Source organism: Heliangelus exortis, chromosome 1 (assembly GCF_036169615.1).
Source record: "Heliangelus exortis chromosome 1, bHelExo1.hap1, whole genome shotgun sequence".
Lineage (NCBI taxonomy): Eukaryota > Metazoa > Chordata > Aves > Apodiformes > Trochilidae > Heliangelus > Heliangelus exortis.
Genome location: NC_092422.1, coordinates 104,454,970 through 104,482,487, shown reverse-complemented (window position 1 = coordinate 104,482,487; position 27,518 = coordinate 104,454,970). Strand labels below are relative to the sequence as shown.

The 27,518-nt window shown below is 43.7% G+C and overlaps 1 protein-coding gene across 2 annotated transcripts in view; it reads left to right on the top strand.

Annotated features, from left to right (window-relative positions):
- The window catches only part of PTGFRN (prostaglandin F2 receptor inhibitor), a 68,134-nt gene extending 50,939 nt beyond the window's left edge, over positions 1 to 17,195 (top strand). For both annotated transcript variants that reach the window (XM_071756415.1, XM_071756406.1), the window contains 3 exons: positions 5,420 to 5,527; positions 12,045 to 12,350; positions 13,599 to 17,195. In XM_071756415.1, the coding sequence (XP_071612516.1) occupies positions 5,420 to 5,527; positions 12,045 to 12,350; positions 13,599 to 13,765 (581 nt within the window). In that variant the 3' untranslated portion in view covers positions 13,766 to 17,195. The remainder of the gene's footprint in view (positions 1 to 5,419; positions 5,528 to 12,044; positions 12,351 to 13,598) is intronic.
- Positions 17,196 to 27,518: the final 10,323 nt, after the last annotated feature.

The window sequence follows — 27,518 nt, the reverse complement described above, 5'->3', positions numbered from 1 at the left end:
TACTGATCAGGGAAGGAATGCAGGGAGAATGGAGTGACATTTGGAGCTCAGGATTTTTTTATTTTTCTCTAATGTGTTAATCCTTAAACTGAGTTAATTATCTCAAACTTGAACTCGCCCTTTCTACCCTGCAGCCTGTTCAGCGTGAATCTGATTGAGCACAGAGTAATAAAGTAAAGTTGGGCAGCTTATCAACACTTTATTTTCATTTACTCATGTGGAAGAATTTGGAATTACACTTTTAGGCTGAAAACTCTAATACTGTAGCATTTGGATCCTGGAGTTTCCTTCCTGATTTGTGTGAAATCAATGGTTTGAGCTATGAGATCTGCCATAGAAGGGGACATTCAGAAGAAATTGCACCAAATGCATCCTGATGCCAGAACCTGGTTTCTCTTTAATAATTTCTAGATTTGTACTATTAAACTTCTGACCTCAATTTCTTCTCTTTCTGTTTAAAATTAGTGAAGTGTATTCCAAGCATTCAGAAGTCAAGAAATGCTCTGGAAATTCTTTCTATTCTTATCTTGAATGCAGGTGTTTATACTATAAAACTTTTACTACTTTAATAAAGAAGAAAGCTTATTTTAGGGGTTGTATCTAAGCTTACTTTTGGATTTCCTACAGTGAGGAACAGAGATTTGAGCTTTGTTTAAATCAAGGGTCTCAGCAGATGGCAATTTAGGGGAAAAGGATGCTTAGTTCTTAGACTTGGACATGTTGGTTTGCTCTGTAAATGTGTGCTCCTTAGTAATTTCCAAATTAGCTGACGGCACGATGCTTATCTTCAAACCTAAAGTTATTAAAATGTAATTATTTCTCAGCTTTCAAACTACTTCTCAACAGCTTTCCTGTACTTAACTGTGCATTGTTCGTGATGAGTTTTACAGCTCATGCTTGATCTGTCAACCCTGCAATTGAATCTAAATTCTGGTTTGTTTATTCTCCCGTGTGACCAGTAGGTGCTAATAACAGTATTTCAGACTGTTAAATAACCGGTAGCAAGGTGAGCAAAGTGACATCATACGTTATCTGAAGAGTTCTGTTTTTCTCAGTGTTAATGTAGCATGAACTCAGATCTCATCGAAGGAGAGTTCGTGTCACCTCCTCAACCCTTCCTGTGACACTGGAAATGCTTGAGCGTGGAGATGGTGAGATCCTGATAGTTGGTATCATCAGGGTCTGCTGGGAGTTGCCTGTCACTACATGCCTGCATCTGTAAGCTTGGCATTTAGGGTTGTGTGTTTGTGTTTCACTTTTTGTTGTTGTTGCCTTGGATGGTAAAAACTTAAGAAAAGCAGTTGGGTTTTTTATTCCAAGCCCTACTTGGTGGAGTCTATATTGAGGGCTTCTTGAATACTGTGGTGTGATAGTAATGGGGAGAAAATACCCATGAGCATCCACAACTTGCATAGGATTTTTGTGGCACATTTTTGACCTCTTGGGTGGTCCTCAGGAGCCTTGAAAACGTGTCTGGAAGCATTCTGTGCTTGCTTTGGTGCATTTTTTTTTGCCTAGGTGCTTTTCTTGAGCCTGCAGTGAAGCAGATGTCCAGCTAGATAAGGTGATAGGTTTTGCTTGTAACCTGGTAACAAACATTGGTTTGGTGCTTGTTTTGTTTGAGGTTGGCAGGCATCTTATTCCTGCTTCTCTCATTCTGTTGCCAGTCAGGTTCAGCTGAAGTCAGAGTAAATTGCTTAAGCTGGTGACACAAATCAGGCTAGTTATAATCTGGTTAAAAGCACTGGTCAGTTGGGTTTTTTAGCATAAAACCACACAAAACCAAGACTAGAATCTTTCTATAGAGAAAAGCAGCATGCAAATGACTTTTAATGAGGGATTAGAGCTTCTGTGAATCTTGCCCAGCCTGTGTAGGGACTGACTCAATTCTGACTGAAATGTACTGTATGGTGGAAGGTAGGGAATTAAATGATCCAGTTTAGGGCTAATGGGACTCAGTTGAAAACAGCCTCCTGCCTTTTCATGGTTTTGGGTGAGGGGTGGTGGTGGTTGGAATATCTGTTAAGCTGTATTCTGTTCTTTCATGTCTGACAATAGCCCAATGCCCAGAGCATGGGGCATGTGGGCACCAGGCCTGAGATAGTTTCAAAAAGAAAGATGCTTCTCCTAGGAAGTTGCAACCACAGTTTTCAAGACTGAACTAAGATGTTTTCTCTGTAATGAAGCTTGCTTATGTTTAAAAAACTAAAGTTTTCTCTTCAGCTGGAGTGGGAAGAACATACCCTCTGACACATCTCTTAACTCTTCTGTGGAAATCTAGTTCTTCTAACACGGGACAGTAATTTCTCCCTGAAGGCACAGAGAGTAATTTTCAGGACATGCACCCTAATAGGGATATAACTGTGGCTTACCAGTGCTGGGGAGGGGGAGGTGTGTGACTGTGAAATGACAGAGTAGCAGCTGCCTAGCATCCTTCTTAATGCCCAGGAAGCTTTGACACTTCATATGGGAGGCAGGGGAGAGAAGCACTTGGTGATCCACAACTGAAGAGCGTATAGGGAGTGCTGCATAACGTGAGACATGGCCTTTCCTGACTGAGACCAAACAGGCTTTGCTTCTACCCTTGTGATGTTCACTTACCAGGAGTATTCAGACTCCACTCTGCATTAGTAGTTTGTTAGCATGCCAAGGTTTGAAGCCATTGTGTTGAATGCCGTAGATGACTGGACTTTGAAGATAGAAATAAGAAATGAAAAGTCCTGTCTGTATATGTGCTCTCTGCCTTTCCTTGTTTACGCTGCCAGAACAGGGGCAAAGCAGCCCATCTTTAGCATGACAAAGTTGGGATCATGCAGTTCATCTCCCTTGCTCAGTCCCTTCCAGCATCTACTGAGGACAGAGCCTGTTGGCTATATTTCTTACATGATGTCACTTCCTTCACTGGTAAGACTTAGGATAGGTATTGAGCTATAGACAATACCAGGATTATTATGGTGCTGTTTTGAGTGTTGGTCTCTCCCTCCCAAGTGATAGGACTAGAGAGAATGGCCCCAAATTGTGCCAAGGGAGGTGTAGATTGGGTATTAGGAGGTTGTCAGGCACTGGAACAGGCTGCCCAGGGAAGTGGTTGAGTCACCATACCTAAGGGTATTTAAAAGACATGTAGATATGATGTGTAGGGGCATGGTTTAGCTGTGGACTTGGCAGTGCTGGGTTAACGGTTGGACTTGATGATCTTACAGGTCTTTACCAACCAAAACAATTCTGTTCTATGATTTTGCCAGTTTTACCTTTGATCAGTGCAACAGAGGGTATGTGGTGGGAATACAGGGATGTTTCTGGCAGATTTGACAGTCTCTTTGTTTCTGTTGCTGTGATGGTTCACACACGGCTGGAGACTTTTCTGGTTATAATTGGCTGGAGTGCCCTGATCCACGCTGCTTTTAGTCCCCTAGGACCTGGAACTCCTGTCTGTACAACTCCAAAGAAAATTATGGAAAATATCTTGGTTTATCTGAAGATAACTAATCAAATAGGCTGCAAGGGAAATACAGTTGGGGTGTGTGTGTTTGTGTGTGAGAATGTCAGGAAATAGAGTTCATATAGAAAGAGTTTGGATAGAGGCTGAGGAAGCGATCAGATTAATCTCTCTTCATTCCCCCAGAAAGATTCCATCATTTTGAGTTTAAGTTGGAGCTGCAGCCTGCTTGTGAAGTCACTACCTGAACACCTGAACTTCATTCTGGGTCTCTTATTTCCTTAAATATGTTTTAGCATAAACATGTAGGAGTTTTGGTTAGTAGTCCACACGTAACATCTACCATATCTCTACCATCCTTTTATCCTTGGCTGGTGGGATAACTTGCTGTCTTAATTTTCAATAGAGGACTTGATGTCATCATGTGTACAGAGCTCTGGAATTATATGTCTACATACTGCCCTTATGTACAAAATACAACTGCTTCTGGGCATGAGAAGAGGGTTGTAAAAAATGGTTGTAAAAAATTATTGGTATAACAAAGAGCAGCTCATTGGGCCCAGTAAGAATTGTGGAGGAAGTTTTGGAAGCCACAGAAGTAATTACTGCATTGGAATTGGAATTAATTTCTTAGTTTTTGGTGTAATCTCTTCTGACCAAAACAAGCACAGGCCCTTGTAGTCTAGAATAGTTTCAAGAAAAAATGATAGTTCTAGTTTCATGACACATCAAAGTTTCTCTCCAGAACCTCAGTTTGGAAGTAATGTGATAAGTAGATATGATGTGGTGAGTTATCAGCGTAGCTTTCCACACAAATCTGGTGGGGTGGCAAGGGGTAAGTGGGTTGTCTTGGATGATTTCATTAGATGTCCCCATCAAAAGCATTGTTTGCTGCTGACCCTCAATGGATTTTAAATTTACTAATTCTGTGCTACAACAGTTGCATGTAAGAGTGGAGGAAGGCAAATCTTCCAATGGCTTTTTTTTTTCCTTCCAAACTAGCTTATTGTGCTTGTTGCTGATATCCTAGAAGTAGACAAGACAGGCAACTATGTCAGCTAATGGAGTCTAGGGAGGGTAAAAAGGGTTTTTACTTAATCTGGGTCACAAGTTCCTTCTTGGGTTTCCTGACCCTTTCCACCAAAGCCATCATGGAGGCCATTGTTAGCATGAGCTTTCCTCCTCCTCATATCATTTGGTTGTTTAATAGAGAAATCACTATGGGTATTTTGACCAATTCTTCAGTTTCTGCCTTGTGAAGTAGAGAGTGCTAGCAATATTGGCATATCTGAGGAGTTGTGGTTTTGTGACTTTTGCACCAGAGATGTAGTATTTGTCAAAACTTTTGTTTTTTAACTTACATGCCTCAGAAGTTAAACCCCACATGTTGTCATGGTGTCTGAGCATTTCATAACAGCCTAACATTTTTCATCAATGCAATCACCACTTTGCAGCTGAAGGAGTTACTGTACCCTTGGGCTTTGAGAGATCTTTTACAGAAGATGCTTATCTGTGGCAGAACCTGAAGGAAACCCACAGAAAAGTGTTATCAGATGCACTTCTTGTATTGTCTTGTGTTTCAGTTTGGAGCAGAACCTTCTGTATTGTTAAAACACTGCTTGAATTCCTACTGACAGCCTCAGCCAAAAAGATTCATGTTAGTTTAGCCTGAAAACCTGAATGTTCTTGATCTTATAGAGGAGTCACCAGTGGAAGGCAGGCTCCTTTTGTGCAGGACAGTGGAAGATAGACTTGGGCAGCAGCCTCTGTGTTGGGTGATAAGTCTGGCAGTTTGGGTACTTTGCCTTAGCGGAGGAATTAATGGCTAAAAATGGATTACTATTTTGCTAAAACTTGCATAACTGCTTATTCCTGCTTCAGAGCTCTCTCTCTGCAAAGAGTCCTTCAAAAACATGCAAGAAAGATTTTTGGACACTGAAGAAAAGCCTGTCATGAATAATTGCTGTTACTCTTTTCTAGGTCCTGTGTTTAATGTCTCGGTGCATTCTGACAACCCAGCGGTTTACCAGGGTGAACTGGCAGATTTGTTGTGTATCATCACAATGGAAGGAATTGCACTTGAGCCAGGTATTTTGCAAAATTATTTTACCTATAAATCATTTGCTTTCACCAGTCAGAATGATAACTAGCAGTTACAACACCATGTCCTTTAAGGGAGGCTGTGGAATTGAGAACCAGCATTGAAATCATATAGAATAATATAAATGCAGGAGAGCATGTTCACACAGCCCAATTTAAAACAAGGTTCTTTGTTTCACATTCTGAGGAGAGATGGGGGAAGAGTGTTCTTGCTGATAAACCCCCCTGTGCTGGCTGTACCAACTAACCCCACTGCTGACAATCTCAGCATACAACCCCTAGGTGGGCCATGGAACCTATTCCTCTTTCCTTTAATTGGAAAGGGGTCCACTGGCAAAACCTGTGAGGAGAAAATCATCTGTAAACAAATCTTAGTCATCTGTCCAGTCAAATTCCATCAAATTGCTGTGAGAATAACTCTGGTTCTTATAACCAAAATTTGGGTTTGGAATGAGTTAAGGTTTTTTAAAAGTAATGATATTTATATATATACATATATATATGAATATAAAGTTTAATTAAAATAAATATATATGTAAATAGAGATATATAAATATATATACCTAAATGTAAAGAATTCTTTATTCAGGCGAATCTTAGAATGTAAGTCACTACAAAAGAGGTGCTATGCAGAAAATATTACTTACAATGTAGTAGCTGATGAGATGAAGTACCAAGCTTGGTAAAGGTCCATCATTTGGAATTTCAAAGATGTCTGCTCTACATTAAATCTGAGTGTAGCGAGGAAGCAATTTGCTAGATTATAGTTGTGTGCTGCCTGTGGAAAAGTTACAGAAGTCTGTAGATTGGGTTCTTGAAATGCTTGGTAGGGAGGAAAAGCTGAGTAAACTTTATTGCTGTGAACAGATTCATAGCTTGGGATACTGGACACAGCAAACAGTGATGCATATGCCTGTACATATACCTTAGTCCACTCTGTGGTTTCAGCTCTGCAGGAAGCCTCTTCTTAGTTAAGGTGTGCCCCAGGTGTTGTTGAGAGGCAGTACCCAAAGCAGCTGGCTTCCTTTGCAAAGTAATAATTGTTGGCAGAGAGCATCTGCTGCTGCTTCTGCTGGTGCTGGGCAGCTAAAATAAGCTTGGGATTGCCTTGTGAAAGGGGCCTCAGCATCCCTGAAAAGTGAATGCCCTAAGTGTGGCTCTCCTGTCAGTGCTTCACTGCAGTTGAGTTCATCAGGGGTTTTTGTGTTTGGTAGCTTGAGACTGGGAGAAGCACTGACAAGATTAAGATGATCAAAGGGATCAAAATAAAAAGATGTCCTCTTTGAGGAGCTGCTCATGGGCAATTCATAAAGGTTCCTGGAGGTTTATTGAATTGATAGATGATGCCTGAAGTTGGAAATCATGCTGTTGCCAGGGGTGATGAGCAGCCCAGTTTAAATGTCAGTACGGTAATCTGTTACATAGCTGGGTAATATCATCTTGAACATGGCAGATCTCTACCTTTGGGTTTTGATTTTGGCTTTTTTTTGGGGGGTGGTGGGGAGGTTGGCTTGTTTTGGCTTTTGAGTGTTTTGGGGGATTTTTGGTTTTTTTTGTTTTGCAATAAGGTAGAGGAGGCCCAGGTAACAAATACAGCCAAAATGGAGTAAAATTTGGCATTGTGTCAGGCTTTGAGGGAACCTTTCAGTCCATGCTCTGAGTCTCCAATTGCTGAATGAGCAGGATTTGGGGCCTAACTAGCCCTGCTACATGGACAAACCCCATGTGGGCCTTTCATATGGGCCTGAGAAGCTCTTCCCCTCTCCAGTCCTTGCTGGTCCTCTGTATGATACTGGCAGAAGAGCTGCAGGGAACAGCTGGAATCTGTGCAACAGCTGTAGGGTGTATACTCTGCATGTCAGCCTGCCTTTTTGGCCTTGGGAGATGGAGGGGACTAGACCAGTGGGATAGTGGAGCAGGTTAGATAAAAAAGGGCCTTACGGGCTCATGATAGCAAACAGATTAGTTCCTCAATAGTAACCTTACCCCCCCATATCACATCTCTGATCTGTCTCTATACATAATATATAATTACAATTTAATTCACAACTGGAATGGAAAACTTCCTTTGTAAATGAGTGCCAGATATTAGACAGACTGAAAATAACAGGACTGTCTCATTGTGGCATGTTGTTAGGGAATCCTACACCAGGTAATCAGATAAACAGAGCAAGAGTTGCCAGCATCTCCTAGAAGATGACAGATGACAGCAGTACAGACATGGTCTGAGACAGAGCAAGTGCATTTGACTGCTTCCTGAGGGCTGTGATGGCTTTCAAAGGCTATTTACACTTCTGGTGTCAGACCAGCTTCAGGACTATGCTTTAGGCTATTTTATGAGCAAAGAAGAATCACAGGGAATTTCATAGGATGTTTTGCTTAGTGCATTTCCAAAACATTTTGAACATACTTGGTATACCAGCCAACTCTGCTCTTGTACACATAGGCACTTAACTTTGTAAACATGCTTGTAGATTAGTATGTATGCTTCCTATAATAAACTGAGGTGTCAGGTGCCTTTTCTCCCTCTTTTCTGGACAATCAGAAAGATAAAGTACTTCCAAGGACCTGAAAAAAAGTTATATGACCAATGATCTTTGTAAGTGCTCTTCTTTTTTACAGCTAGAGCACTCTGTTTTCTTCTAGAGGTGTTACTTATGGGTTAGACCCCTTGTCTGCTAGAGGGAACTCATGATACTTTGTGTGTGCTAGTGTGTACCCACCCTGTGGGAAGTTTTCAAAAGGGTGGAAAAGGTTCTGGCATGACTGCTGTGTGCTTTTATTTTCTCTGGCTCTTTGAGACCCTGCTGAAATGGAGCATGTATTACTAAGCTCAGGACATGGCAGCAACTGCTCCATCTAAAGAAGTGCTCCTTTTGGCTTGGAAGCTGTGGTTGGTGTTCTGAATTGATATGAGGGGAGTATGTGTGTGTCTGGGGGGAGTAGTAGTTCTTCTGTGCCCTGGAGATATAAAAGCTGCTGCTGATATTTCTGTTAAATACACATTTTCACAAATGATCTCTAGACTTACCAGATCACCCCTTTTTTGGCTGTGTGCTTAGGGATTTAAAAGTATTACATACTGTGCCTGAAAAGAGATGGGTTTTTATCTACTCCAGACAGACCCAATGGGCACTCTGGAGAATTTAACAAAACCAGCTTGTTTACTTCTTGTATGGCTTGAAGTGGATTGCACAGCTCTCTAGGAAGCCCTATTCAGCTTCATTTAAATGTTGTAAACAAAAAGGGTCTCAAAATTGTGATTCAGCACTGTAACAAGATGCTGAGAGAGCTCCATTCTAAGCAGTGGAAGTGTATGGTTCCTAAGAGCTGGTCTAGAAATAGGATTCCCTGTTTTGAGTAGTGCTTGGCCGAGGAAGCAGCTAAGACCCAGACAGCTTAGTCCTGTGTGTCAAATTGAAATATGCATAAAGATGTGCTTTACATATTGATGATCCTCACTAGCTGAGGAGGGGAGGAAGCATAGCACCACTGTCCTCAGAGAACTCTGAAGCATCCAGCTTCCATGGCTTTGTGCTCCTTTAGGAAAGCAGCTGAGTTGTATGACCTGGGGGCACTGAGGGCATTGATTGCTTTCTGAGCTTGGCACTGGGATGTTATCCTTTCCTCTAAATGTGGGGCAAACCGTGTTCAGGTGTCCCACACTGTTAACTTGTGGGTCGCAGGAGGGACTGATTTAAGAAACTTTTATGCTGTTAAGTGTGAAAGTGGTTCTAATGTTTGGGTTCATTTTTGTAGACTGGGGACAAAAATTGTGAGAGTGAACTGTCAACATTGATGCAAGGTGTGTATGGAATGGTACTGATGCTTTTGAGAATCCTGGTGTGTGACCTGTTTTTTATCAGTTAAACTATGTAAATATGTAGTTATAGCATATACTAGCACTATTAGCAAATATTAGCACTTGGGAGGTGCTAGGCATATTCACCACTGATCTTTATAGAGTACCTGACTTACGTTCTCGTTTTGCTAAATTTCCCTGTGTTTTATTTTATGGAAACCAGAGATACATAGAAATGAATTAGATGACTTTGCTGTCTTAAGCTATTTCAAGGAGGATGGTGACAAAAAGTATTCAGAGCCAAATCCTCCCTCTGTCTGTAGTGAGTCACTAATTGCACACTGTGTATACTGACTAATAAAATATGTTGGCATAATACTGTTGTCCCATGTTGTAATTACAGAAGATAGTTTCAGCTATTTCAAAGTGATGAAGTGCCTGCACTCGTCTTTGCATGTGGAGGGAAGGGAACTCAAATTAACTGAGACTAAAAGGAGTTCTTCAAAGGTAGCAAGTTGCCTGGGAATCTGAAAGCTAGTAATATCTAAATGTCCTGTTTAAACCTCTTCTAGCAAGTGCAGTGGTGTGTTCAGTTGGACTTAGCCTGGCAGGTGTCCATATACTCCTTCTATACCTGGAAACAAGAGCTAATGGCAGTGTTGATGATCTTTGGAAGGATCTGCTCATTGCCAGTGTGACTGCCTGTGAACTGGTGCTATTACCCTATTTGGCATAAACGGGGAGCAGAGGCAGAGAGTAGTTTACAGAAGCAGAGCTCTCTCCAGCAGAGGCCCTGTTTCCCACAGACAGTGAGTGCCACAAGCAGAGGACAAAGTTTGGTCCTGTTAGATTAATGTGTTTATGGTAATTTTTATTAACTTTGCTTTCAAGAGAAGTTGTCTGAGTGTGATGCCTGTTAACTTAATAGTAGTATTTGTAGTATGAGAAGCAAGAGTGATCATTGTGAGGGCTGCTGGTCCATATGACCTGTGCTGACCCCCATGTAGAACTGGGAAGCCCATTTCTGCCATAGGACTGCAAAAGAGGTTTCTTGAGGTTCTGTGCTATCTCTCGCATCAGATGGACATGGCAACAAGGGCATTAAATGCACTGGTGTCTCAGAACAGTTTGATCAGCCAGCATCTCTGGTTATAACACCTGTTTTCTCATATTTGTGTTTTGTTTTGGAAGATTTGTGTAAACCATTGCACCTTACAGGGAAGTTGATTATACCCCACACAGTGGGTGGTTTTGGTCTGCAGTGAGGGATGTTCCACCTAGACAGCTGATGCTATATTCAAGTAGCAGAGCTGCAGATGTCCCTTCACTTTGAGGTTCCCTTCCTTTTCTGAAGTATTAGCTTTGCTGGTAGAGGCTTAAAAAGTGTCTTCATTTACATGTGCAAAGAATTTGAATACAGCACCAGGTTTGTGGCTTTATTTTTTCCTTTAGCCTGAAGCTCAAGCTTGGAAGTTTAGAGAAGCAAACTCAATTACATGAAAGATTTAAATTTTTTTAAATTTAATTTTTAAAGTTTTAAATTTTGGGTCAATAATCTTGTATTTTTCAGAGATCTTCATGTTAGCAAATGGAGTTTTGATGCATTGCCAATATCACTGGAATTGTCTTAGGTGTGAAACGGTTAAGCACATTCTACTCAGAGATGTTAAGCAATGGTTCCAGTTTGGGCTCATCAGCTTACCCATGTGCCAGAAAGGAAAAACTGTTGACCAAACAAGTGAGCAGGCTTTTCCTGTCTGCTCTAGGTCATGCCAGGTTTCAGACTGACAGGTGCTGCTGGACTCAGGTTAGCAAAGAATAGCAGTGATTTTTAAAGTAGATACTCAACTACATCAGCTTATTAGGGTTAAGAAGAGATCTCCTAATGGGATCAATAAGATCTTGCATGAAGGTAGAAAGAGCTAGATGTGTTGATGAGCTCTGACTACCTGTCAGCTGTATTAAATGTTAAAGGTTGAGTAAGTGCATTTTATAGGCTATCTCCTTGGCTAGTAAAACTTGTGTGAGGTGTGATGCTTAATGATGTGTGACAGTAACCCACAACTCTGGGAAAAATGTATAAAAGCATTGTGGTCAGGATTTGCTCCTGAATACTTGGTATTTTTGCAGATAATTTTGTGTGCTCTGTATAGAATCCCTGTATTCATTTAGGCGGACAAAATATAAGGAAGCAATCTCCAGGAAAAAGAGCCTTCTGACTTAGTGGTTGTGTAGGCCCTGCATGAAGATAGTGATTGAAAATCACTGTCTGCTAGCAAATGTGTAGAACTTCCAATCCCTTTTCAGTGTAGGTTCAGCATAGCTATAGAACTTATTACAAGACTAGGCCTGTTTGGTAAAAACTTAGATCAGAGATGAAATATGAATTTTAGTATGACAGGCAGGACAGCAAGAAATCTCCTCTTTGTTGTCACTACTACAGTCACCCTTTCTGTGCAGCTACATTCTTCATGCCTGTGCATTTCATTGCAGTTCACTGCTTGAATTACCCTGGAAAGGATATGTTCAAGGCATTTTTTTTTAATTTTTTTTTTTTTTCCCAATTATTTTTCCTTTTCTTTCACTGTCAGACCAGCACTGGCTATTCTGCTTGTAGATTAACCTTTCTGCTGAGAAGTGTCGCTGTGAATACTCTGCAGAGCTCACCAACATGTCCAAATTCTTCTTTGTCCACCAATGCAGATGACATGTCCTTTGATGTCTCCTGGTTTGCTGTGCGCTCCTTTGCACTGGACAGAGAGCCTGTCTTGCTGGCCTCACTGGACCGGAGAGGGATCGTCACACAGAGTAGGAGAAATGGGAGCAGTGATCTTAGCCTGGAGAGAATCAGCCCGCTAGAATTCCGGCTCCGTGTTCATGGCTGTGAGGACCACGACTTTGGGAACCACTACTGTGTAGTGACCCCATGGGTGCGATCTGCCACAGGCATATGGCAGCAGGAACCCGACATCAAAGCCAAACCCATCTTTCTCTCTGTGAAAATGGATGGTAAGAGATTGCAACATGTGTTGTGCAACTTTTTTTTTAACACTTCATTATGTATTTCTGTGGCAAATATTCCCCATGGCTATTTTTAAAGGTGCCTGTGATAACCTCATTAGATTTTGTTATCCTTTTCTACTATTTGCTGCTTCTGATTGCAGATTCTGTAGACTAGGTTGTCCTAAACATACTGGAGTGTTCTCTTCCCTAATCATCTCTTGGTGATGTTTTGGGTAGCTGGGACATCTTTCAGTCAAGGCATAGTATTCTCTTCAAGTGTTAACCCTTCTGCTGCCTGCAGGAGGAAGCCTTGGTTTGCAAATGGGGCAGGCTGAAGCAGAATCATGTTGTGATTGCTATCAAAGTGGTGGTAACAGAAAAGTCAGAGCTGTGACTCCTTCCTTCCTCTTCTAACCACAAGACATGCTGCTCTCTGCACTTAATGTCTCATCTGCTTTCCAACCTGAGTTGCAAGTGTTGCTAGACTTCACAATAAGCAAGTTGCATGTATGCTGCATTCAGCACATAACTAAGGAGGAAACTAATGCAGGATGGGTTTTTAACAAGTTGCTTTCTTCTCAGTAGTTCCAGGAAGGGTCATATTGGGAAGTTCCATGAACTTGAAAGGAATTGGGAGCTTTTGTTCTCCCTACTGTGCAGATAATTATTATAACTGTTCGTTCCGAACTCCTTACAGTTTTTGACCCTGCCTTTTAACTGGGCAGTAGGTGCCTACATATCAAATTTCTTGTTTAGGTGCCAACTTTGGAAGTTGATTAGGTAAGGTTGCCGAGTGGCAGTGAATATACTGTATGAATAGTTCCAATCAAGCAAAGTGTAGAGCAGTCCAGTCCTTGGTATTTGGAAGCATATTACAAAGAGCACAGCTCAGAGTCTGCCTCTGAGGGGGAGCTTTTGTAAGACTTTTGTTTGGAGGAACAGGTAATGAATACATTTCAGAACTAGCTCTAGCTTTCTCACGTCACGGTTCCTCTGATGCTTCCAGCCTCCCTGTGGCTCTGAAGTGGTGGAGAAAGAATTGGGATGAGGAGGCAAGGGAGTCTGTTAAGAGACATATTTTCTAAACCTCAAAAGGTAGAAATTAAGAAGGGAAATGAGGTAATTTCCATATGAAGTGATTAAGCTGTCCATGACTGAATAATGCGGTATTTTCTCTTTTGTAAGGCAAAAACAAATAAAAGAGATCTCTGAATTTTCTCAGTGATGTCTAACTACTTTGCCTTCCTTTTTCAGTTCTGAATGCTTTCAAGTATCCTCTGTTGATTGGCATTGGTCTGGCTACTGTCATTGGACTCTTATCCTGCCTCATTGGCTACTGCAGCTCCCGTTGGTGCTGTAAGAAGGAAGTGCAGGAAACAAGACGAGAGCGTCGCCGGCTAATGTCAATGGAGATGGACTGAGCGTGGAAGCCAGACACACTTGCATTTTGTGAGAGACTCACAGGGTTCTTGGACTGTGCCGAGACACTCACTCATGGGCCCAAACAAGATGGAGCATTTTCTCTCTGATTTCATCCTGGACCTCAAGCTTCTCCTTGTTACACATCATGTCCTGAAAACATTCAGGCCATATTTAGTGACTGGGAGTTCTCCTTTTCTAGCAGTAATTTCTGCATAAGGATCATGTCCTACTAACGTGCAAACTGTTGAGCCTTCTTCCAGCAGGCCCTGTGACAAAAGTCAGTTGGTTTTTTTTTTTTAATTATTTGATGTTTGTTTTATTTTTTTCTCCCTTTTGAAAAGCTATCCTTCTATGAAGCCATGATGGGCAGGCCAATGGGTAGGAAGTATTAGACTTCTATTGTATTAATCAATCTGCTTTTCCTGTTCCCTTTCTGTGTCCACCTTGGTGTTGACCTTGACTTCTCTGTGTTTGATTGAAGGCTGGATTAGGTTCCTCTGCTGGTGCCTCACAATACTGTTCCAGCAAAGAACTGGTTTATGATATGTCTCCTCTTCCTTGGCTTTCAAAAGGTTTGCAGTTAACCCCAAAACATCACTTGCCTGGAGATCTTTGAGACACTTTTTTAAAGCTTTGTTTTAAATTTTTATTTTCAGTGCTCAAAGCTCTCTGAGATATGCTGAATAGGGGCTAACTTGGCAACTCTGAAGACTCAATTCTGAGGAGCATTTATTGGAAGTCTGCTTATGGACACCTTCTCCCCCACCCTTCCACCTTCTTTTGTCCCCACTACAGCTGCTCACTTTGTGCCTGAGACACTGTTCTGCTTGTGGCAGGGGGGCACATCGTGTCTAGAGACAAGGGCCCAGACTTCTGTTGGCCTCAGGAGAGAGGTGGGAGACCTACCCCACTGGTGATGCTTTGACTTATGAAAAAAAAATGGAAGGATCTTTTTCTATAGTTGGCCAACTGATCATGTTGAGAGAAGTTTTTTAAACTATGTATTACCAAATGCACAGACCAGACTCCAGTGCTGCTTCTTCCAGTCACTCAGTCGTAACCTTTGAGCCTGTGAGAGGAGTCCAAGATCTGCAGTACCTGAAGCGTGGCTCAGGGTAGGAATAGGAGCATGCCCAAGAGAGCAGCAAGAATCCTTCAAGTTCCAGTCATCCTGGTCTTGTGCATGGGCCTGTAGCAGGGCTCTCCCCTGTTTGAGACCTATTCCTAGGTGCTATAGTACAGAAGTCCTGCTTTGGTCTTCCACATACACTTATCTAGCTCCTGAATGAGAGCATCTCCTTTTCCAGGCAGTTCTGTCTTCCCAGCACAGCTGGCGTTTTAAGCAATAAAAGTCAGAATAAAGATACTGTGTATAAACAAACAAGGAAGTAGGACTATACTGCAACCTGATGTCACAGCCAGAGTTTGGCTTGCATCAAGAAGGGTGAGAAATGTAGAGTTGAGACAAGGGCTCAATCCTTTGCAGATTTTTTTTTTTTTTTTTTTAAGATAAAAGATGATAAAGGAGAGCATACACAGAAGGTAGTGTCCATGGTGTGCTGTTGCCAATCTTAGACGTTCAGTATGTATTCGGTCTGTTTCACTAATAGCTCATCCCACTGCACATTCCAGGGAAGCTCCAGATCTAAGTATCTGTGCTATAAAGGCTTCATTTTGCATTACTGTTTGTGGAACTTTGCACTCAACAGTGTTACTATTCCAAAGTCAGGATTTTTTGTGTTTTCTTTGTGTGTGGTGGTGTTTGTTTTGTTTTGTTTTGTTTGTTTTTTCCTCTCTTGCATTGTGACCTTTGTTCTGAGGCTGGTGTGAGGATTTTTTTTCTAGAAGACTGTTATTCTTCCTGTATGCAAACCCACATGCAGTCACATAAGTAAACGTGTGTATGCATAGAAGTGTCCAATGATTTTCAGAAGCTGAATGTGAGACATCTTAAAAATGGACTTGATTTGCAGAGTTGGGGATTGCAACTTGTTTTTTTGTTCTCTAAGATATTTCATGTGGTGTTCAAAAATGGGACAGCAGAGGTCTGTAGACATCTGAAAGACTTCTGCCTGAACATTCATAATATCTTTTCTTTCTGGCCTGATGTTTTCCCTCCTGGAAGAGCCCTATGCTGAAGACAGATGTACCTGCTTCTGCTGAGGAACATGGCAGATGCAGTCTCTAGCTTCCACTCTGAAAGCCCAGAAATCTGTAGCAGTGTTTTCCAAAGGAATGAAATTGAAGGAAGGATTCATTCAGATATTTCTTTGATAGCAAGAAGCTTGCTTTCTTTCCTTATCTGTTTGATGTAGTGAAATCTTGCTTTTTCCTTGGATGTCCTGAAACATCATTCTTATGTTTGGGATGCTGGCTGTCCTTCCCAAGATTTAGCAGCTTCGTTCCTGCATTAGCATCTGTGTTCTTCACAGAAGGCCTGTGGCATTGGGGCATCTTGGGAGGGGTGCATAGTGGTGATGAAGTTTGAAGCACAGTATCAGTCACTTTTTGTCCTTGCAGACTTAGTCCATGTTTATGTGCTCTTGGTTAAGTTTTAGGGAGAGAGGATCGTGACTGTAATGCAATAATAAGGGACTGAATGAGCAGGGAACTGCCAGCTGTTCCCAAGCACACACCATAGCACACTTTCTCCCTGCTGGAAAAAACTCAGGGTTATTTTGGTCAGACCTCCCTGCTCTAAAGAAAGGTCCCCATTTCCTTAGCTAATGCTGGCCTTCCTTCATGGCCCATAACAAACCATCTTTTCATTCCAAGTGAAGCAAGTTTCCTGCTAGCTCGTACTGCTGCCAGCCCATTGGAATGCAACGTTGCATCCCCTTCCACCTTTGCTGTATTTGGAAGGCTATAAGCTGTGGGGTTAGACTACCCCCCAGTTTCCTTCTAATTGTGCCAATTTTGTATTATCCCCTTTTTAAAAAAATAGAATGGGAATCTTGTCTCTCTGAAAATGAAAAAGAAATATCTATTTCACTTTTTATGGTTTCTTTTTTATTATTTCCTGTGACCATGGTTTGTGTGAGTGAAGATGTGTGTGCATCTGGTTGTGCGTTAAACCTGCAGAGCATCAGGCAAGTAAGCTGCCTCAGATGCAGTGCAAGCATCCATATCCTCTGTGCTGCAACCTGTGGTATTGTTAAAGGATCCTAAGGGCTCACATTGATCTTCCTCTGTTCACGTTGCCGCATCTCCTGGTTAAGCTGGTGAGTTCCTCCAGGCACTTGGAAATTCAGTCCAAGACAAACTTGAACATCAAATAGCAGAAGGGCAAGATATTTTCTTTCTTTTCTTTAGTTTCAAAGTTATAAAGTGTTTGGCACAGTTCTGGAATGCAGGTACCGAATAGTTCTAACAGTGCTGTGTAAAATGTTTCTTTTTATGTTTAAAATAAAGAGCGAGCCTTTTTGATTATGTCTGTGCTGTACGTTTGGATGCTTGAGGTATGGGCTGTTCTTTACTTGCATGGAGTATGGAGACACTATTGTTGAAACAAGAGTATCAAACGTAAACCTTACAGTCCTGTTCGCAGCACTGCTTACCTTGTAAAAATAAGCATGAGCCCTATTCTACAGTAAGTTTTAAATATTTGCCTACACTTGCGTGATAAATTGGGGAATGTAATTGGTTTCTGAATCTATCCTGTTTCTACCCCACTGTAAATCAACCTTTTTGTTGGGGGAGTTTCCTTTTGATTACCTAGGGCCAGGAGTCAGTTAGGAGTGTGTTCAACATATGCTCTAAAACCTGGGCATTAGATGTTAAGTTGCCTTTGAACCCTTCCTGAGGCTTCTTGTTTCCAAGGAAAATCAATAGTGTTGGAAGTAAACTTTCTGATTACCTTGCCAGTGGCTGAATTTGGGATATTTTTCCTCCCGGCAAGCATGTAAGGACACCATGATAGTACAGCAAGGAGGCGAGTTGATTTCCAGCAAGAACTTGCTTGAGGCAAAAGTGGTTTGGGGAAGACAGGACAGGCTTTGGCAAAGTCAGTTTTTTTTCAAACTGGTGCATGCTGTGTCCAAGATAGCTACAGTGCAAGCCAGTTGTCAGCAAAGTGTGTATCTGTGGTTTCTTTTCAGATGGTGGTGTTACAGCTGGCAGGGAAAGATGCTCTCTGTAGTATGCTTGTGGGAAGATGGGAAGTGGCACCAAGCTGTAAGTTCTTAAGGGGTGACAGAGACCATCAGTTGAGATAAAATATAAATGGTCTCCAATCCTTCAGCAAAGTCCTTGGCAGCTGTAGATTTTCAACACACACGTGCCCATGAGTAATGAGTGGCATGGTGAGGGACAGCAGCTGCTGGCCTCTAGGTGTGCAGGTTACAGCTTACTGGTAAGTTTGGATTAGCTTTATGAAATCCTATTCCCTCCCCTATCCCCTAGAATGACCTGGATCTTAATACAGTACTTGAAAGTGTGCTAAAATCTTACAATAAAAAAAGAAAATTAAGCAAAAACTTGAAGTGTGGAGATGAAGGGGAATACTTACAAGTAACTTGCCCCAGTGTTGCAGTAGATGATGGGAGTTAGCAAGCCTCCAGCCTCACCTTGTATCTGCCATGGGTTCAACTCAGCTGTCTACCTACAGAGGTTCCTAGCTGTCCAGTGTTACAGAGACAGCTTGGAAAGCACTTTTGTGTCAACAGGCTCGGGCAACATGCATGTGCTCATTCCACAGCAGAACCCTGACCAGTCCTAAAAGCTCCACTGGGCTGAAGCTGACTGGAGTTGAGTAGCATGTGTGAGAGGACTTGCCTCCTCTTTGTCATGTGAAGGCTGAAGCTGGTCATGCAAATCTTCCAAGGAAATGTATGGCTTTTGCCTTTTCAGGGAGACTTTCCACATTTCTCTGATTACCACAGAGGGACTGTGGTCTGCACAGCAGGTATCAGGAGAGATGGTGTTTCAAGGAAGAACCTCTAGCAGCTATCAAAGTGTGGGACATGCTAACTGAAGAAAAAGCTACTGCTCATTCTTGTGCAAGGTAAGTGCACCTTAAATACTGCACGTAGCCTTCTATTGAACGGCCCTTGGCCAGGGAGCTCCTTCCATTACTGAGGAAAATGGTATTAGGCCATAGCCAGCAGATGATTGATACTGAGAGCTCCAGGGGAATGCCTGGGTTATTGAGGAAGCCAGGTTCTGTGGATTTCCCGAGCTGCCACAAAGACAAGCTGTTCTCTGCCTGGCAGCCAAGTTGCATTCCACAGAGTACCAGAAGCGTAAGTGCATGTCTGCCTCCCCCTCTGCCAAGGGGTGGCTAGAAAGGCAGAACTTTCCAAAGCAGATTTTGTGAAAGCAAGTTAGTATTGTATTATATTTGGGGTTTTGTGGGATTTTATATACACGCCAGCAATGTATTGGGCCTTAGACTAGATCACAGACTTAGTGTGGGTGCACCTCTGCTGGCTTGAGAAGTTAATAATGAAACTTCAGATAGATAGACATGAACTTCTGTTTCTTATTAGCAACTTAACCTGGCCCATGCTCTCTGTTTCCTTGTTTGTATAATCCTGAAAATTATTTGGCATATTAAGCTGTTGGCAAGGAGTCTCAAAGATCCAAAAGTTCCTGAAAGTTGCCCAAAGGATAGTGCTAGAGAGAAGGTGGAGAATGCTTTCAGAGCATTTCCAACAGAGCTAGTGGTACAAATGTACTGGTTACTGGGCATCCTAGAACCCCCAGAAATACCTGAGAGGACAGGACTGGTGTTGCCTTTCTAAAGCCAGAAGCTTAACATGAGCCATCAGTGTGTGCTTTGCAGCCCAGAAAGCCAACTGTGTCCTGGGCTGCATCAAAAGAAGTGTGGCCAGTGGGTTGAGGGAGGTGATTCTCCCCCTCTGCTCTGCTCTTGTGACACCCCACCTGGAGTCCTATGTCCAGTTCTGGGGCCCCCAAAATAAGGACAATAGAGCTCCTTGAGCATGTCCAGAGGAGAGAGAGAAAAATGATCAGAGGGCTGTAGTACCTCCTGTATCAAAATAGGCTGGGGAGGTTGGGGTTGTTCAGTCTGGAGAAGGAGAGGCTCGGAGGTGATCTTACAGCAACTCTCCAATGACTGAAGGGGGCCTACAAGAAAGCTGGGATAGGACATTTAGCATGGGTGTGTAGTGAGAGAAGGGGCAATGGTTTAAAATTTGAAGAGGGAAGATTTAAATTAGATATTAGGAGGAAATTCTTGGCTACGAGGGTAGTAAGACACTAGAACAGGTTGCCCAGGGAAGCTGGAATACCTCTTCCCTGAAAGTTCAAGGCCAGGTTGGATGGGGCCTTGAGCAACCTGATCTAGTGGGAGGTGTCCCTGCCCATGGCAGGAGGGTTGGAACCAGATGATCTTTACAGGCCCTTCCGACCCAAACCATTCTGTGATTCTTGTTGCCCCCATGATGCATGGTGTGCAGTGACTGCGACGTTAGGGCTATGGAGAATAAAGAATATATCCGTGCTGCTTAGCATCTGCCTACATACATGGAAGCTGTGTGTAGCTACAGCCCCAGTGCAGGTTTTGAATGCAAGTACAGTAGTACTAATTCCCCTTTGGTTTTCAGGTACATCCTCCTTCCTTCTGTCCCCTGTCTTGTTTGCTCATTTCCTCTATGTTTTGTTCCCTCTGTCTTCCCTCTCTCATTTCCCCTTTCTTTCCTCCTGGAATCTCTTCATGCCTTTCCTAGACCAATGTTTGTCTCTGCATCTCTAAAGGACCATGTTTTTCTGTGTTCATCTCTGAGGGAGAGCAGGGGTATGTTGCTGCAGTGCATTTTTTAATCACCAGCTGAGAGCTCAAGCTGCAGAATTCCAGCCCTGTGCCCACTGCAGATCAGCAGCAAGACTGGCACCTTTGCTGCACAAAGTGTTTTGTAGCCTCTGCCCTCATGAGGACTCCAGACAATAAGCAAGGAACCTAAGTGTCTCTGATGGGGAAATGTGCATAAAGAGACATCAGATTCTCTTAGCCAGAGCAGAAGGGGCAGATTTTCTTTCTAAATAAGATGATTTTTGGCCTGCTTTCTCCCCAGCGGTTACTTGCTATCATAACACAAATGCTGCTCAGCTCCTGAGCAGACAACCAACCACTGTGCTGAACATTGTACCTAGTATGAAGCAAAGTAATTTCTCAAGGTAATTATGATGGGATAGCTACTCTAGGGTCTTGAGAAACAGATACCTAAAGAATGCGATTTATCTGACCTGCTTTAGCCATGCATTTTAGTATAAGGTGAACCTGAAAGCACCCATTTCTCACCATTAGCTGTAAAGGAAACTCTCCTAAAACATGAGAATTAGGCAAGATAAATTTATAGAAGCATTGGCCAGGAAGGTAGGGGCAGAGAGGAATAAGTTAATAGCAGCTTCTTCTAGCAATGTGGTAAGGAAAGAGAGAGGAAGCCACAGCAGTTAACTGTAGTCATTACTTAGCCAAGAGACAGATGATGTGTCTTTAAGATTTCTCTGACAATTATTCTAACATGTTTTTCTGAACACAGTTCTAGGATGGAATTTAATCTCTGTTTTCTTACTTGTATAACATCTCTGCCTTGAATTACAGCTAACAGAACATACCTAATCAACTAGTTCAGGTGCATGCTGAGATGCCCTTGCCTGGTGTCATTATCTTTTTCTTTCTCTTCCTTTCTGCCTCCCACAGTCTCCTGCATTCCTCCAGTTGCCTTTCCTTGGCCTGTTGTTTGTAGACTGTGTTAATAAAATGGCTCTCTTGGGCATGTCATTGCTGTGCTTAAACCCTCCCTTACTTTGTGTCAGTGGTGGCAGCACCATGTCATCTGAGTGTCACTTCTTCCCAACTTCACTGAGACCCATGGTTCAGTGGTGAGAGATATTCTATAAGTCTCTGGGAATAGCAGGGGAGGTGCTGCAGGCTCTCTTAGATGGAAGGTGTCAAACAAAAGTAAGATAACTGCTGCTGTGTTGTAGTACGGGCTGCATCCTTTATCAAGTGGCAACTCTGAAGGAAAAGTTGCTTTCACACTGAGACTGACAATCCAAGCACAAAGAAGTGAGATCTAGTTTGTACGTTTGCTGCAACTCTTACTGATGTCTCTGTTTAATCAAAGCTGTGTACCCTGCAGGCTTTCCCTGGTGTTCACTTTTGTTTGAAGGAAATTTGTTTGGCTTCGCACAAATGTGACTTAGCCTTCACGTTACTATAGCCAAGATGTCCTTCTTTAGTGCAAATGGAGGATACCAGCAGCAGCAGTATTTCTTGTGCTGTGTTCTGCTGTTCTGCTCTTGGGATGCTTGTGCAGCAGTGAGGGCAATATAGGGCAGTGTTACCGGGATGTCGAGGAAGGTGGAATGTGTTGGATATAGGAAAGCAACACCTGCTTCGTGGACAAGTATAGTTTGGCAGCCAAACACATCCAGACCACTAACAAGGATGTTAGATTTTGACTCAAGATCCCACTCCAGACGCCCCTTGGGTAACAAAAGCTAAGTTTCTTCAGACACCTCTGTATGTGTACTTGCAGAGAAGCTTCATATGCACAGATGAAGAATGCTTTAGTACTTCAAGAAGAAGTGAAGTTGGCGGATCTGGGCTTTTAAAAAGGACCACTCTGGCTCTGCTGTCAGACCTTGTGAAACTATTGCTATTCCCACAATCTTGGAGTGGGAAAAGGGGAATCTGTTTGTGTAGATGTGCTAAGGCTTTGATCCTAGGTGTGCTGTTAGTGTAGTTCTACCGTGTCTGCCTTGCTTTTTAACTTTAGGGGCATAGCTGTGTTGCACTTCCATTTTTTTAGTACTTGGGTGACCACATTCTGCCTGTGTGGACAGAGTATTAGTGCCTTGGCCGGTAAGGATGGGATTTTCTGCCTATATAGGTGGCAGGGCTTCCCCAGGTAGCTCTTTTGCCACTCTCTGGTAGTTACAGCCTCTCCCTTTTCAGCCCCAGCCCCGCAGTTTCCTGCCTAGGGCTCCCAGATGGTCTGCTCACTGCAGCAGGTTCAGGGTGGGGAAAAATCCATGTGCTTTCAGGTTCACATGCTGTCATCAGAGGGAGTCATGTGCTTCCTGAAAAAGGCCTTGGAGACCCTCTGTATACTTCTAGTACTAGGAAACATGTATTTTGTGCATCCTATACTTGGGTCTGTTAGGAGAGCAGTTCCCTACTGTAGCCACTGGTGCAGTGGGTTTTGACAGCTGCTGTTGTCGTTTTTCCCATCTTAGATGTTTTTAACAATTGGCTGCAGCAATGGCTGTTTAATTCCTGTGCTAACATTTCCAGGGCAGCTATTTAAAAATTTTTTTAAACCCTCTTGCTTCTGGAAATCCTGTAATCGAATCCAAGCTCTGTCAATCTAATTAGTTTTGAAGTGCAGCATCTCCATAACTTAGAGACCTAAATAAGCAGCTTAATGTAAAAACCTACCTTCTCTCTCAACACTTAATACTGTTCTGTATTTCCCCACTGAAGTTCCTCCTAAACAACAGCCCAGTGCAGTTGCTCTCCCACTTTCTCCCTCTTACCCTCCCTCCTCTCTTCTCCAGCTTCTGCCCTCACAGTGTCCATCAGGAATCAAAACAATCAGGTGCAACCCTCTGCTGCTCTGCTTCAAAAATTCTTTAAGGTTGCTGCTTGCTTTAAAGATGCTGATGCTGCTTGTCAGCGTGGAGAGGTCCAGGGGCAAGGCATAGCATCTTTTGGTGTCTCTCAAGATCCGAAAGGAGCAGGAGGCTGTGCCTGCCAGCTGCTCCATGAGGTTATCTGGCCTTGCGTGTGCTGCAGTGGGGGATTTCTAGGATTTATGGAGAACAGGTGCCATTTCAGAGCCAAATATGCAGCCAGAAGAGTGGCCTGATGCAGTGCAGGGAAGGGCAGCTGCTGAGCAACACCCCTTTGAGGTGCAACATGCACTGGCTCCTTCCTGTGGTGTTACAAGGAGCTCACAGGGAAGACATGGATTGGTTCCCTTGGTGCAGCATCCCTCCTGGTCCCCAGTGGCCCTTTCTGCATCAAAGGTGAGATGTCAGGGAGATTTATGTCAGAAGTGCACTGTTGTCCCAAACTACGAAGACTGCTAGTGCTAGAGCTGTGGCTCTGGAAAATCAAGATTTTAGATCTGTTTTGTGAGGGTAGAAGATAGAAGATTAAAAAAAAAAAAAAAAAAAAAAAGCACTTTTTATTAGGATAAAATAAATGAGGCATGTGAGTCAGGCTAAGTGTGCTTGCCTGCTGCTGCAGCAATATTAACACATCTCACTTTCCTGAAGGACTTTGGTGTCTCTGCTGTGCCCTAGCCAATTCTGTTCTTGTTTGACTCTTTGCAGTAGAAACAATGGTGTAAATGTGAGCAAACAACAGTTTTCAAAAAAAGAGCTGTGAGCATTTTCCCCCTAGGTCAGCCTTGGCTGTCACTACTGAGAAGTGCTAGACTCCTAGAAAGCTCCAGTTACACAGGACAGGTGTTTCTCTGCTTCCTAGACTGTTCTGCTCTTAAATGTCAATTATTTATTTTTTTATAAAGTGTTTTCTTTCCACTTCTGTACCAATGATACTTTTTCAGTGCAAAACAGTTAAAACTGCCTTTCTGTGCTGTAGCGGGTTTTGCTCATGAAGACCCTGCCCTTGCTCTGCATTGGAGCCATGTCCCACCGGGGCCCAGGACACACAGAATTAAATAACAGAAGCAGTCCTTCCCACTGCCATGAGAAAAGGTTGCTATGTTATTCACTTTAGGCTAGCTTTTCTCCTGTTTCTGTGGTTGTTTGGTTTCCCTGGGACTGGTTTGTGGTTTGGTTTGGCAGTAGAGAGATCTTTATCCACCGAGATCTTGCTTGTCTCCAGAAGCCCAAGGTGAAAGCCCATGTAGCTGTGAGGGGAGCTCCCAGCAAAGCGAGCCTGGCTTCAGCAGTTGCAGGATTTGGGCATTTATGCTACATCAGGATGTTTCTGCCCACGAGGACATGCCCGGGGGATCATGGCTGAGCTGGCTGGCCTTGGGGAAGCCAGGCAACAGGCCGGCTCCCGCTCCATAATTGGGGGAAGTAACCAGCTGCCTTTGATGTCTGAGCCGAGCTGAGAAAACCTGACTGCAGACTTCAAAGTCTGTTGCGCCAGCTCCCCTGATTATCTGTAGGCTGCTGGCACATCCCCCAAGACTGTCAGATTATCCCAGCTAATGCTGTGCTCTTCTCTCCCCCCCCTCCCCCCCCCCTCCGTTCTTCCACCCTGCCTGGTGCCAGCCCTTTGCTTTCCATCGTGCAACCTCCATCCCTCCCTGTCCTTCTGCCCCTCCCTGGTCACTGTGGGTATGTTGCAATGGCATTTCTGGGCAGGGGACATGCCTTCTGAGATCTGTGTATCACAAGCAAAGGAAAGCCTGCTCATAGCCTTCACCCCTGTGTTGTATTCCCCCTTCCTGTTTGGTCAAGATTAGCCTGCAATGCAGGGAGTTCTCTGCGGTTGCCCCTTCCAAAGTGCTGAGGTATTTCAAGCCAAAGAGACATCTTGTGACATTCCCCTCCAAAAAACCTCTGGGGGACCAAGGCTTTCCTCCGTGCTGCTCCAGGGCAGCTTGTGCAGGCTGAAGGGTGAGCAGGGGCTGGGAGGAGGGGGCTGTATTGCTTTTGCCACCTGCAGCCTCTCTGCTAGTACCTTGCTGCCTCTAGTTAGTGTCTGACTCCTTTGCCATCTATGCTTTGGTGCTTGGGGAGCCACAGGATGCTTGTCTGTGAGCACAGAGCAGGTCACTGGTGAGGGCTGGCTTGGGTGGGAGTGAGAAGGTGGTAGAGCCACAGGGTTGAGCAGAGTCCTCAGAGCTCATGCTCATTCCAGAGCAGTTGGGTTTCAACTGGGGTGGTGCATTACAATGACAAAAGCTTAAGGGGGAGTTCTTTTAAGTTTTTTTTTCTCCCAGAGCAAGTGGCAGAAAACCCTTCCTATGTAAGTCTGGATTTGCCCAAGACATTGCTTTATGTCTGGTTTTGTTTGGAAGGTAGTGTTGATTCATTGAGATTTTTCAGAAGGTGAGGTAGGATCTCCTGTGATGTGATGGCTGTGGGCAGAGGAAATCACAGCTGCCTGAACCCCAGGCACCCAAGTGGGGTGAGGGAGCTCATGGAGGCCATGCAGAGGATCTGGGCTTGGAGCCTCTCCCCTATGCTTGTCTATTTGCTTTTGGGTCTTAGCAGTCTCTTCTCCTTAAAACCAACACTGACCATGGAGCCACCTCCTCCATCTTCAACAGGATGTCACTGTGGATGTTGACAAATTCTGCTGGGTTCTTTTATGTAGAGCCTAACTTTACCCTGGCTGCACTGGGCTTGGTAAAAACCTCCATGCTCCATGTTTCGTGGTGGTTTTCTGACAGCTTTGGCCCAAAGTGGCTGAGCAGCATCCAAAAAGAATGCCTGTAAAGGGATCCAGAGAGGCAAGAGGAAGGATTATGGGTATGGAGGTATGCAATTAAAGATGGTCATCACCTGACTGAAAGCCAAAGTCAGTGCTGTGGGCAGCCTGACCTCCAACCTTGTGCTCTGGAGCAGAAGAGGGTGGGAGTTTGCTGGGGTGTGATTAGAGGTGGCCCTGCTGTTCAGGTGCTGGCTGTGCCAAGAGTTAGAGGTCAATAGTGTTTAGTGCTCATGGCCCTGGTGCAGCATTTTAGCTCACCAGGTGAGGTCTATGGGCACATGCCTGGCTCAGAAGAGGTTAAATCCTCTGCTCCTTGTAGGCATGGGCTTGGCCCACTCTGTGCCATCCAAGAAGTGTACTCTCCCATCACTTCCATTTGGTGTCATCCCCAGGAAAATAGGGGAAGGGGATCTTTCTTCCCATGGATTAGGCTTCCCTGTTGTAGATTCTAACAGCAATACTGTCTTTTTAAAGGATTCTGTTACACTCTTCCTTTTCCTGTCTTGTGTGGCTAATAGCCCTGCCTTATGTCTGGTTGTACTGATTTCCCAGGGAAGAAGAGAGTAAGTTTTAGACTGTGCAGTCCCAGGAAGAGGGAGCTGTTTGGTTTGTCCACGGAGCACCATCATTGCCAGTGATAGGGCTGGGCCTGGCAATTCCATTCTCCCCAGTTCCTCTATTGCAAATGTAAACAGCAACTCATGCATCATTAGAGCTGCAAGCTTGGAGTTTAACTGTCCCTGTGTGTATGTTTATCGGCGCACTGACTGTTGGAAGCTCACTGAGGTTGATCTCCAACTTTCTTTTCTATTTACTCTGTTGCTGTAGCAGAGATGCTTTCCCTCCTCCAAAGTGGTAAGCAGGCTGACTTACTGGCAGCAGGATCATCTCTGGGGCACAGCTGGCAGAAGGTTGCACTTGGAAAGCAAAGCTCTTCATCCCTTTCCTTCTGAGACAGGAGAGTTTCATCCTGTGGCAGGGAACAGAGGCCTGCCACACAAGTGATGGCTGGGTCCTACTGCTGGGATAACAGACTCTCCTCACCACCAGGCATGTCTACCACTTATCAGACTCTGCCCTATCTACTCACCACATCTATGGAGGTAGCATGCGGGTTTCAGCCCTGTATTGCACCCTCTGGCCCCAAAACAAGTTATGCTACTCTGTTCCATTTTCATTGCAACAACAATGGGCACCAGGTAACAGGTGAGATTCTTCAGGGACCTCTCTACCTGGGCAGTGTACCAACACTTGATTCTTTCCAGAGCTGCGTGGTGCTATGGGAGTTGTGCATGCAGGGAGCTGGCTAATGGAGGCACAAGCCTTGCAGAGAGGAGCCTCTGCCTCTGTCTGCTGGTCCCACA